We start from the raw sequence: 11,744 nt of genomic DNA on the forward strand, positions 1-11,744 counted from the left end.
CTAGCACACATTGGTCTATTGATTATTCATATGATTTTGAAACTTGTCCCTGTTGGTTTTTGAACATTTTTGAATGCATTCTAAGTTGATTTCCAAATGAATCATAAGTTGATTTTTGAATGCGTGCATAGTGTACATGATTTCCCTGCTAGGGGAATCCCCATCGTATATATAAATAAACTATCTTCCAGACAAAAGGTGGCAGGGCTATATGAGGTAAGCGGAGTAAAGCGGAACGGGTGAATGCCTATTGCTGTTTGTATATGCGGTTGTCTGGGTTTGCAAACGATAAGTGTTGTTATAATTACTAGTGAAATCCATAGTTTCAGAGTACCAGAGTGGAGAATAAATGGCTAACAGGAATAGGCAGGTAAGAAAGATTACATATTATCTTCTCGGTGTCTCCAAGAAAATGACAGAACATTTTTGGCCAGACCCCTACACTACTAAGAGCCAGTTGTACAGTTTCCGGCTATTCTGGGAGTAGCGCAGAAAACACGTTGTACGAACATGTAATAATGCGTAACTGGAGAATAAACACAGGATAACTAAAACTAGTGATTGTGACAGGGTTAGTGAAGTTAATCGAAGAATAAGTTTTCACACTGGCAGGAATAGTTACAGAATTAGTGATGACAAGATTGATTATTAGAATGAGGGAAACGGGGACATCACACAAATTATAGAAGAATATGATGATTCCAAATTTATGTAAACATTTCGTACTACTACTTTTGGATCTCATGCTTGAGAATCTGGGGTGTATGAATGAAATGTGAAACTATTTTCTAACATAAAGCTTTTTGCTTTTAGTTGGCCTAATAGGCATTTGATATTTGTATTTTATGAATTATGTTGAAATGTTATAAAAATGACCATTTATGCCAAAACAATCTCATTTATTTGGTGTGTGTGATGATTACTGTAATATTAGACAGGCCTCTTGCATTTTGTCTAGCAGACAGTGACAAATTACATGTAATCAGATTGAGGAACCACACCAGGCTTGGGTACTGTTTGTATTAACAACTTTTACCATATTAGATAACGACATTTCGTTTTCTTCATGCAGCAAAACGTTTGATGAACTTTGGTGAGGTAATAGATTCTTTTCCAGAAAGAAAAGCATGCTCTGTAAAGCTGTAGTAAGATTAGAGAGAAAAAAATGCTAGAACTTAAAGGTTGAAGAAACGTGTACTGCTTGCTTGTCTCTTGTCTTTACTGGTTTTATGTACCCTATATTTAATCTTATGTCACAGAAAACACAAGTTATTAGCTAATAGGCAATAAAGAGTGCAAATTTTCTGGAGAGTACTTGTTCTCCCAGTTACAAATAAACCCAACCAGTAATTGCGAGTTTTTTTTTAAGAGGGACAGGAAAATCACCACGGGACTTTTTTAATTTCCACTGTCCTGAAGATAGTTTGATGGCATCCGTTACAAAATACGAGGTGCGACAATAAAGTAATGAGACTGATTTTCTTTGCAAGATGTGGCAACCATGTAGGCTCGCATAGGCACAATACCTTTGACCTTGGTCTATAAGCTGCTTCTAGTCCAAGCGGCACATCGATGCAGCTGCTCAATTGTGAGTTGTGTTGTAATAAGTTAACACGTGTTTGTCTCTCTTGTCATGGAAATGGAACTGCATAATATTGCAAAGTGGTATGCCATTTCTTTTTGTGTTAAATTGGATGAAAATGTGTCGACAACTTATGGTAAGCTTCAGAAGGCTTTTGGAGAGGAGGTTATGTCAAGTGCTCAAGTTTTTCGTTGGCATAAAATGTTTAGTGAAGGCAGAATGAATGTTGAAGATGTCGACCACAATGGACGACCATCAACCTCATGGACGGATGTCAACTTGGCCAGGGTGCATGAACTCGTACGATCTGATCGAAGATTACCCGTGAAAATGATTGCGGAAGAACTGAACATCAATTGAGAAATGGTTTGTGTAGTAATAACTGAAGATCTTGGTATGAGAAAGATTTGTGCAAAAATTGTCCCCAAAAACCTCACACCACAACAGCAAGAAACACGGAAATCAATCCAGAATTGTTGAGCCTTGTTATCACTGGTGATGAAAGTTGGTTTTTTCAGTATGATCCAGAGACAAAACGCCAAAGTTCGCAATAGTGCACAGAGGGATCATCCACACCGAAAAAAGCTTGTATGTCAAAGTCAAAAGTGAAATGCATGCTTGTGTGCTTCTTTGATTCCAAGGGAATTGTTCACAAAGAGTGGGTGCCTCCTGGACAAACAGTTAACCAATATTACTACAAAGAAATTTTAGAACGACTTCGTAAAGAGAGTTCTTCGGGTTCGTGCCAACATTACTGATAATTGGATTCTGCATCACGATAATGCGCCATCCCATATGGCTCTGTCAGTACAGCAATTTTTAACCTCAAAACAAATTTCAGTACTACCGCAGCCACCTTATTCACCAGATATCGCTCCATGTGACTTTTTTCTATTTCCAAGAGTCAAAACGTTGGTCAGGGGACGCCATTTTCAAACAACACAAGATGTCCAAAAAGCTGTGATGAGGGTCTTGGAGGATATTACAGAAGGTGAGTTCCAGCATCAATGGCAGAAGTGCAGGAAAAAGTGTGTATAATCAGAAGGGAACTATCTAGATATATTATTGCCTCAGTTCGAAAATATCGTTGGTTCGGGTCTGATGGTGCAGAGCAGTCCGAGTTGTAGTGGGGAGATGGGTAGTCTCCACATGCCTCGTGTTTACGTTTAGTAATTTTGCTGTTTCATCTTCGTTTATTGCTCTCGTGTCAAACGAATACAAAACGGATTGCTGTGCCAGGGGCTGTCAAGTGAATTAAAATATATTCACATAATTATGGAAGGCTGAAATATGTTATTAGTTTCAGATTTTATTTATTTCCATCTCTCTGACAGTCAAGCATTAATCGACTTGCAGAACAATGAAGTTATTTTTGTTGATTTGCTAAAGAAATTTGGCTTTTATTAATCTTTTCCCCTGAGGCAGTCAATTTATTTAAAACGAAGTGTTTAATTCCCCACTGTGGCTCACAAAATTCCGATGCTCTTGGAGTAACTTGTGATGTCATGTTTCTTTTGTGACATAATATAAGACCTTTCACACGTACGAACATGCGGGCTTCCTGCGTCATTGTAGCTGCGTAAGCGTGATGACTCCTGTTACCTGGCGCTCTGTGGCAACTGCTGAAATGAACCTATATGTAACAGGTTGTGGGAGAATATTGCAAATGGTTGTTTGAAAAGCATTACTTTGAAAGTAAATTTCCTTTTACGCGAGATGAACTATGTGCGAGAATGTACGATGAATTAAACTCTCATTTAAAAATCAACTCTTTGAGAACGGCCATCTACAAGAATTATGAGCCCAGAAAATCAGACGTTTGTTGTTATTAAAATTTTTACTGGCACATTTGTGTGATGTAGCTTAAAATGTAACACATGCAAAAAAGATCAACATTATATTTAAAAGCTTAGCTTCTCTTGCAGCTTATTAATCTTCGAGACCAATATTATATGCAAAACCTTTGCTTTTTTTGTAGCAACACTACATAAATTAATTTAAACCATTAACTTTTCCTATTTGTGTGTTTGGGCTACATAACAGTGGTATTGCAATTGGTTGACTACATCACATGTCCTACGCTCTGAATATCCGCCGACATCGGCTGGTGAGATCACGTGATATGAGCTATGACCTGCTTACAAAAGCACAGCACAATCTTGATTACAATGCTTTAAAAAGTAACATGTGGTGTTTGGTGGAATTCGAATTTATACTTTCTTAATACAAAAATATACAGCATACATGTTGCTGCACCACAAAGATCTTTCCAAAAAGTGTTATTCAAAACAAGGTTAGTACTGCTCCGCCTCCAACAATAGATCCCATTATATTATTGCATTGTTGTGGCCCCAGTCTGTGATGCATCAGTAGCATGTTAGAAGTGAAGTATTAACAATGTCTTCAAACTTGTTAATTATGGCTACGAGTTCTCATTATCGCTTGTACACTGCTAAAGAAAAACTGAAAATTATTGAAGAAGCCAAGAAAGTTTGAAACCGAGCAGCTGGAAGAAAGTACGATGTGAATGAGAGTTGTATTCGCGACTGGCAAAAAAAACTATGACTTCAAGAAACTAACAGTAATCACCGGGCAATCCACGGCCAAAAAGTGAAGCATTTGGACCTTGAAAAAAATGCTCTGTGATTATGAAGATGAGAAGCGATAATACAGATGTGCAGTGATGAGTGAAATGTGCCAACTTAAAGCATTGGCTTTAGCCAAAGAACTACACATTACCAATTTCAAAGCTAGCCAGGGTTGGCTATCAAGATTTTTCAACTGAAATGGATTAGGATTCCGAAGGAAAATGACCATCACTCAATGGCTTCCAGGTGGGTATGAGGAAAAATAGTGTATTTTCATCATTATGTGGTAAGTCTGTGACACAAATAGTCTTATATATTATTGCAAATTGGTAATGTGGATTTAATGCCAGTGTATTGTGAGATGTCGCTTGACAACACCGTGAACAGGAAAGGAGAATTCAGCATCATGATAAGAACTGGTGGCAGTGAGAAGCAAAGGTGTACAATGATGGTTTGTGTAAGAGGCAATGGACGAAAGCTATAACCTTATGTGATATTTAAAAGAAAAACTATTCCAAAAATATTAGAGAAAGGCATATTAGTGAAAGCAAATCCGAAGGGGTGGGTAGACAATAACCTTGTGATTGACTGGGTGACACATGTTTGGCAACGTCGTCCTGGTGCATTACTGAATTTATGTAACATGTTGGTCTTGGACAGCTTCCACGGACGTAAAACTAAGGAAGTGCGAGACAAATTACAAAAAAGGGAAACTGACTTCCTCATTATCCCCGGAGACCTATCATCGATTCTAAAAACACTAGATGCATGTATAAATTCAAAGCTGCACTTAAACAGCAGTGCACTGACATACAGACATGTAGTGTGTGGCAGCACCTCACTTGTAAGTGTGTGCTGTTCTGCCTTCCCTTCTTCCCTTGTGTAAACATGATGGGGATGCCACACTGGCCAGGTTAGTAGTTCGGTTGGCCAGGTAATAAGTAAAACATAAGTTTGTATCACTGTTTATGCATCATGCACAAGGCAGAGAGAAGTTAGGTGATACTTTTGCCAGCCTCCCATTAAAGAATGCACTCAATGATTGTGCTTCTTCCTCCAGTTTAAATCTAGCTTCCCTCTTCTATAATATTGTGCACCAACTTTGTAATTCATTGTAACATGAAGATATTGGTAGACTAATAATAGTTTGTCAAATTATTTGAAGACTAAATGTGAGTGATGTAATAGTTTCTTTCTTGTATATCCATCAGCTGTTATTGCATATTACACTGGCTTTGTGTCTACTAATTTGATTTGTTTCAGGCGGAATTCCCTGTACCAGAACAATTTAAAACTACTGTAAGCCAAAAGGGGTTGCAGACCATTGCTGTTGAAAATAAAGGATAAACCATTTCATTAGATGTAGAAATATTGTGCAATCATCATAAATCAATATGCAATCATTTTTTTATCTTCATATTAAAAATAAGTGACAAGAATGATAGATGCAAGGAGTACAGTATATGAACTGTTAAAATTTGGTGTACAGGATAATTGCTTGATGTGATAAATCTACTTTTTAGACGTTTCTGTGGCTTGAAATTTGTATCATTTTTGAAAGCCGTAGTGAACAATAACAAGCAACTGAGTTTATGTATATATATTTTTAAGAGTAATGAAAGTCTTACTCTAGGGTTTCTTATTACATTGTCATGAACATTAATGCAGAACAAGGAATTGAAATTTGTCTTATGTTAAAGATTGGAAATGAAGTTTCATTCATATATTCATATTTTCTATTATAAAATTTTACTATAATTTGCTATTGTCAAATGCAGATAGAAATAATTTTCTCAGTAGACTGAAAGTAACGCTGTTATGACTCCTCTGCAGACAAAGGTGTGAGAGTTTTCCCTGTTTGACTTCAATAGTACTTCAATGCAGATTGTTGATTATTATTTTTTTGTGCTACTTGTCAGTTGATAGTGTGTGTCACTCTGAGAGTTAAGATTGTACTTTTGAACTGTCAGAATTATTGTGCAAGTATCATGATGCTGGGTGTGTACAGATTTTTTAATTTTTACAGCTGATAAATTATTTTCTTCTTATTAAAGTGGTCACATTTTTGACACATCATTTTTGAAAAGATTTTTAATGTGTGAATTATGTCAAATCAATAAAGCTGTACTATGTATTATGTAAATGGTGCTATTTTTTAAACAAAAATATTGTCTTTTCTACTATTATGGGTGCTAAATTTGTAATTAGCATTTATACAGTTTCATATATTTTCATATCGCCTGTTCCATCCTTTTATCTGAGCAGCAGTCATTTTTGTTGTCATACTTATCATCTCATTGTCAGAAAGAAAATGGGTTTGAATTAATCGTATAGTTCATAATTTTGTTTATTCACTGGACATTCATTTCTTCTCTTGCTATTTTACACCTGGAAAATGACTTTTTTTACCTTCTATTTTAGTTGTGTGGAAAATTTCTGTGTATTACAGCATGACTATATGTGTTAAGCTTTTCTTAAATATTTTGGCCATAATTATTGAAAGTGTTGAAGTTAATAAATATCACTTGAAATTTATTGTATCATTTACAGCAGCCAATATTGTGGCTTATGGACATGTGCATTTGCAATGTAGATATTGTTTTCTATGACTATTTTAATTTGAAATCAAAGGCAGACTTCATTCTAAATTGATGAATGTGTAAAAAAGAAAAGAAATAAGATTTGCATAGTATTGTAAATTGTTGAGGTTGCACTAGGTTTTTTAATACTTGCTGATGTTTGTCTCTGTCCTGTGACCAGAGGAGTATACAGCAAAAGAGCTTTCTAAATGAAGCATGTTATGATCATGTCAAAATAGTAGAAGATTGGCAGTATTCCAGGAAACTAATATATTGAATAACAATTGAAAGAATGATTGTGGATAAACAACTTTTTCAAGGTGCTGCTGCAGAAGAAGAGAGACTAAATGCTAGTGTGTGTGTGTGTGTGTGTGTTGTGTGTGTGTGTGTGTGAGCGAGTGAGATTTACAGAGAATAGCGGGATGGTTAAGAGAGAACTGCACGTTATTTGAGGGTTTAAGGTTTTACAGATGACCTGAACATTTGATGGAGTTACAAATATGATAGTGAAAAGTCCTGAGTGGAATACAAATTCCATTAGATGGAGTTGTTATTTACAGACAGTTGCAGTTTATTGTTAGTTAGTTTCACGTTCTGTTGATCATTTGCACAGTAATTCTTAATTATGTGAAACAAGTCACTTTACATACACATCACAACTTAATTTTTAAATGTTGCTACATGCTGAACTTCTTTTTAAAATCTAATGTGCTTTATGTCCACAGTGTGGTGGAAAGTTATTTTCAGTTAGCAGAGTAAAATATCTTGCATATTTTGTAGGATACACAGTCACCAAATATGGTATGCTTAATATTGTGGGTTATCCTGCACATCATTACATGATCACATATCACATTTGATGTTCCTTCCACCACAGGTAACAATGATGATGCCAGCATCTCTTGCTCAAAGCAAGAGACAATCAGGGATAGTATGGTATTTACAAAATGCCATTACTAACAAAACAGACTGTTCAAAATGTAAATTCTTATACATTTTATTAGATTTCAATGATTATTAGATTTGGACCAACTTCAATCAATTGTAATTATACTCGTAGTTTCTGGTCACCCTGCAAATAGTTACATGACGCTGTAAGTCTAATCTACCCCCCCCCCCCCCCCGTTTCCCATGTGAAAAAAGGTTGTGTGTGTGTGTGTGTGTGTGTGTGTGTGTGTGTGGGTGAGAGAGAGAGAGAGAGAGAGAGAGAGAGCACTTCCTTGGCCCAGTTTCCTGTTACCTGGATACTCTGTGCTTTTCATATACCACATCCTGCAGTCAAAATATCATTAGGTAATCCCAATCTTTTATCCAACTCTTAATGACAGTGTCTTATTCTTGTTTTGGGCAGGACCATTACCTCCATACCATGCAGGCAACACATCAACATCTGCAAATTTTGTGAAACTATGCACTCATTACCTTCATTATCAGATCTGCAGTTATTCACCAAACTTCCAAATAAAGCAGTTGCTTGGATTCAACAAAAATAATATTTATTCTGCTACAACATCTTTTGCAAAGCGTACTTGGAATACAATTTTTGTTCTTTAAATTTTTGCCATCATTTAGTACATAGATGGAGGAAATGGAGTTAAAATCTAGCATTCATCAATATTAATGCTGACATACATAATACTTTATCTCAGCTTGGGCTCTTCTTCCTTCAGCAGTGTAAGCCGATAGTACTTCAGAACCTTTGAGGAACAACAACTTTAATTTATTTATTTTATTTTAGTCATTATACTCCTACCATGAACACATTCTTACAAGAATGGTGTAGAAATATCAATGGAGCACTGAACAGATGACTGGCAAAGGTTCCAATGTCCATGACTATAAATTTTGGGATCCTGAAATATACAACATGCTAGAGTTGTATATTTCGATATATGAATAACGAAGCTCACACAAACATCTGAATTATAAAACTAACTGCAAGTTCTCATGCTTCTGGCATGGGAGACATGTTCTTCTGTAGTTCCTGTCTCACAGCTGTAAAATTAGTGCTTCATCAAAACTAGATTTACAATACCAAATGAATTCCTCCCTGTCCAGATAATTATCATGAAGACAGTCAACTTATTCCTGAGCAATTGCTTTGTCTTAATAATAAAATCAATTTTAATCAGAAATCTTATTTCTGGGAACACTCAGCTACCACCAGCACACTATTTCTGACAGGATGATTAATTTTATTTGTATGGATTTGAAGAAAAAATTGAACTGTTTAAAGCGCTCAGATTTATGTGATAACTCTGCTGACCCAGCATCTGATTTGCAAATAGCTGAACAAAACTGTGTAGCTACCTTTCACACGTAAACCATAGTGAAGCAATCAGGTTCAGTCATTTTCATTTAATTACATTTTTTTTACTTCTGAATGTGCATCATAGACGGGAGTGAGTCAGATTATACTGCCTGTAATAAATCACACTGGAAATATTTCCAGGTGTAGTGTTTTTACTTCCTATGTTAAGTGGTTTTATCCTTACAGGAACACTATACCTATTTTTGGAATACCATTTAGACATAACATAATACGGCCATGGTAATTGTTTGTATAATTTATACAGTGAAACCACCAAGGTCTGTATTGCATGTATACATGTACAAAAGGAAGCATTAGTGGAAACAGTCATAAAAACCTTATCCCTGAGCTGTTTAAGCTAAAAGTGAGTTAATGAAATGTTCCACTGTTCCTGAAGAAAATTCAGTTTTAAAGAATGATGCAATAAATATTCCTGTGACAGAAATATAACTTGAAATTTAATGATATAAGCCTAATATTTTATAGGTCTCAAACATGAAACAACGAAACATGCATTGTTTGACATACTACATACTATTGGTTTTGTGTAATGACTGAGTTATATTTGTGTCACATCCCCCCTGCCCTGCCCAAAGTAGTTTACATACAGGAGATTCCAGAGTTTCTCACTTTTAGTGAATGCGGGTAGAGAGAATGTAATGTGTTCTTGTTCTGTTCACAATATTATCCTTGTATGGGAGCTCTTCTTGGTTATTAACTTGAAATGAACAATCACTGCCTTCCATGAATGTGGATATAGGCTAATTGTAATTAAGAATCCCCTGTGCATTTTCTTCGGTGGTTTTACTATATAAGCAATTGTATCAATATTTAGAATGACATATTTACTAAATAAAAATAAAAGCATTAAACACTAAAAATTCTTATTCATAATAACAAATATTAAATTTTATAGTGTATACCAAGAAATAAACTTCTGAAACTTAACTATCTGGAGTAGCATTTTTGTTCACATCTCTAAACTGTGTAGGCTACTACTTGTTAAACAGGATCATATCGTAACAGAAAGGTTATCTGTTTAAAACGTTTTTTATAGCTACTTTTCCTGACATATTGATACATGTTGGCATAAATAATAGAATGTAATTTTATATACATTAAGCTTTTCTGAAAATTGTGTAAATGTTCAAAAACATTCAGAAAAAAGCTTAAATACTGTGTTCTACATTGATAATGTAAATAAAATTGTCACTATTATTAAATTTCTGCTACTTATCATATTAAACTGAAAAAGATGGTACTGTTTTATTTTTAGCAAAATTGGTATTTTATGCCAAGTATTTCTTGCAGTGGAAAGATTGCTGAATGTACTTTCAGGCATGATGTTTATGTGGAAACATGATTTGCTCATAAAATTTACCTGTGCACCTCCGCTGTGAGTCAGTGTTACTGTATATTTTCCTCAGCTTCTGCATTTAGTAGGTGTTTCACATATTTTATCAGTAGGGATTATTTTTAGATTGTCTTCTTTGTAAAATAATCTACAAAAAATAAATTTAAATTATTGATGATTAATATGAGCAACTTCTTATTTTCACAAAGATAATATCTATTAATAATAGTTTTTTTACTTTAGTGTTGTGTAAATTTCTTACTGCTTACAAGGGAACCTCCCCATCGCACCCCCCTCAGATTTAGTTATAAGTTGGCACAGTGGATAGGCCTTGATAAACTGAACACCGATCAATTGAGAAAACAGGAAGAAGTTGTGTGGAACTGTGAAAAAATAAGCAAAATATACAAACTGAGTAGTCCATGGGCCACATAGGCAACATCATGGAGACAGGCAGCTCAGGAGCGCCGTGGTCCCATGGTAGCGTGAGCACCTGCAGAAGGAGAGGTCCTTGGTTCAAGTCTTCCCTCGAGTGAAAATTTTACTTTCTTTATTTTTGCATAGTTATTATCTGTCCGTTCGTTCATTGACATCTCTGTTCACTGTAATAAGTTCAGTGTCTGTGTTTTGCGACCGCTTCGCAAAACCGTGCGATTAGTAGACGAAAGGACGTGCCTCTCCAATGGGAACCGAAAACATTTGATCGCAAGGTCATAGGTCAACTGATTCCTCCACAGGAAAACACATCTGATATATTCTGTACGACACTGGTGACGGCACGTGCGTCACATGACAGGAATATGTTGTCGACCCACCTAACTTGTACACTTGGCGAATGGGTAAAAAGATTCTTCTGCCTTGCTCGATTTAGGTTTTCTTGTGAATGTGATAATCACTCCCAAAAAAATGATGAAAACATAAGAGTTTGTCACATAAACTGAAAATAAAAAATTAAACTTTTCACTCGATGGAAGATTTGAACCAAGGACCTTTCGTTCCGCAGCTGCTCACATTACCACGAGACCACGGCGCTCCTGCATTTCCAGTGTCCTTGATGTTGCATATCTTCCCATGAACTACTCAGTTTGTATATTTTGCTTATTTTTTCACAGTTCCACACAACTTCTTCCTGTTTTCTCGATTGATCTGTGTTCAATTTTTCAAGGCCTATCCATTGTGCCAACTTATAACTACATCTGAGGGGGGTGCGATGGGGAGGTTCCCTTGTTAGCATAAATAAGTGCAATTTGTTGTTGTTGTTGTTGTTGTTGTGGTGGTGCTGTGTGTGTGTGTGTGTGTGTGTGTGTGTGTGTGTGTGTGTGTGTGTGTG

The 11,744-nt window shown here is 35.8% G+C and overlaps 1 protein-coding gene across 1 annotated transcript in view; it reads left to right on the forward strand.

Annotated features, from left to right (window-relative positions):
• Positions 1–10,596, forward strand: part of LOC124599264 (adenylyl cyclase-associated protein 1) — a 183,359-nt gene extending 172,763 nt beyond the window's left edge. The window contains exon 9 of the mRNA XM_047136063.1: positions 5,434–10,596. Coding sequence (XP_046992019.1) covers positions 5,434–5,517 — 84 coding nt within the window. The 3' untranslated portion in view covers positions 5,518–10,596. The remainder of the gene's footprint in view (positions 1–5,433) is intronic.
• Positions 10,597–11,744: the final 1,148 nt, after the last annotated feature.

The sequence above is a fragment of the Schistocerca americana genome, chromosome 1 (assembly GCF_021461395.2).
Source record: "Schistocerca americana isolate TAMUIC-IGC-003095 chromosome 1, iqSchAmer2.1, whole genome shotgun sequence".
In the NCBI taxonomy this organism is placed as follows: Eukaryota; Metazoa; Arthropoda; class Insecta; order Orthoptera; family Acrididae; genus Schistocerca; species Schistocerca americana.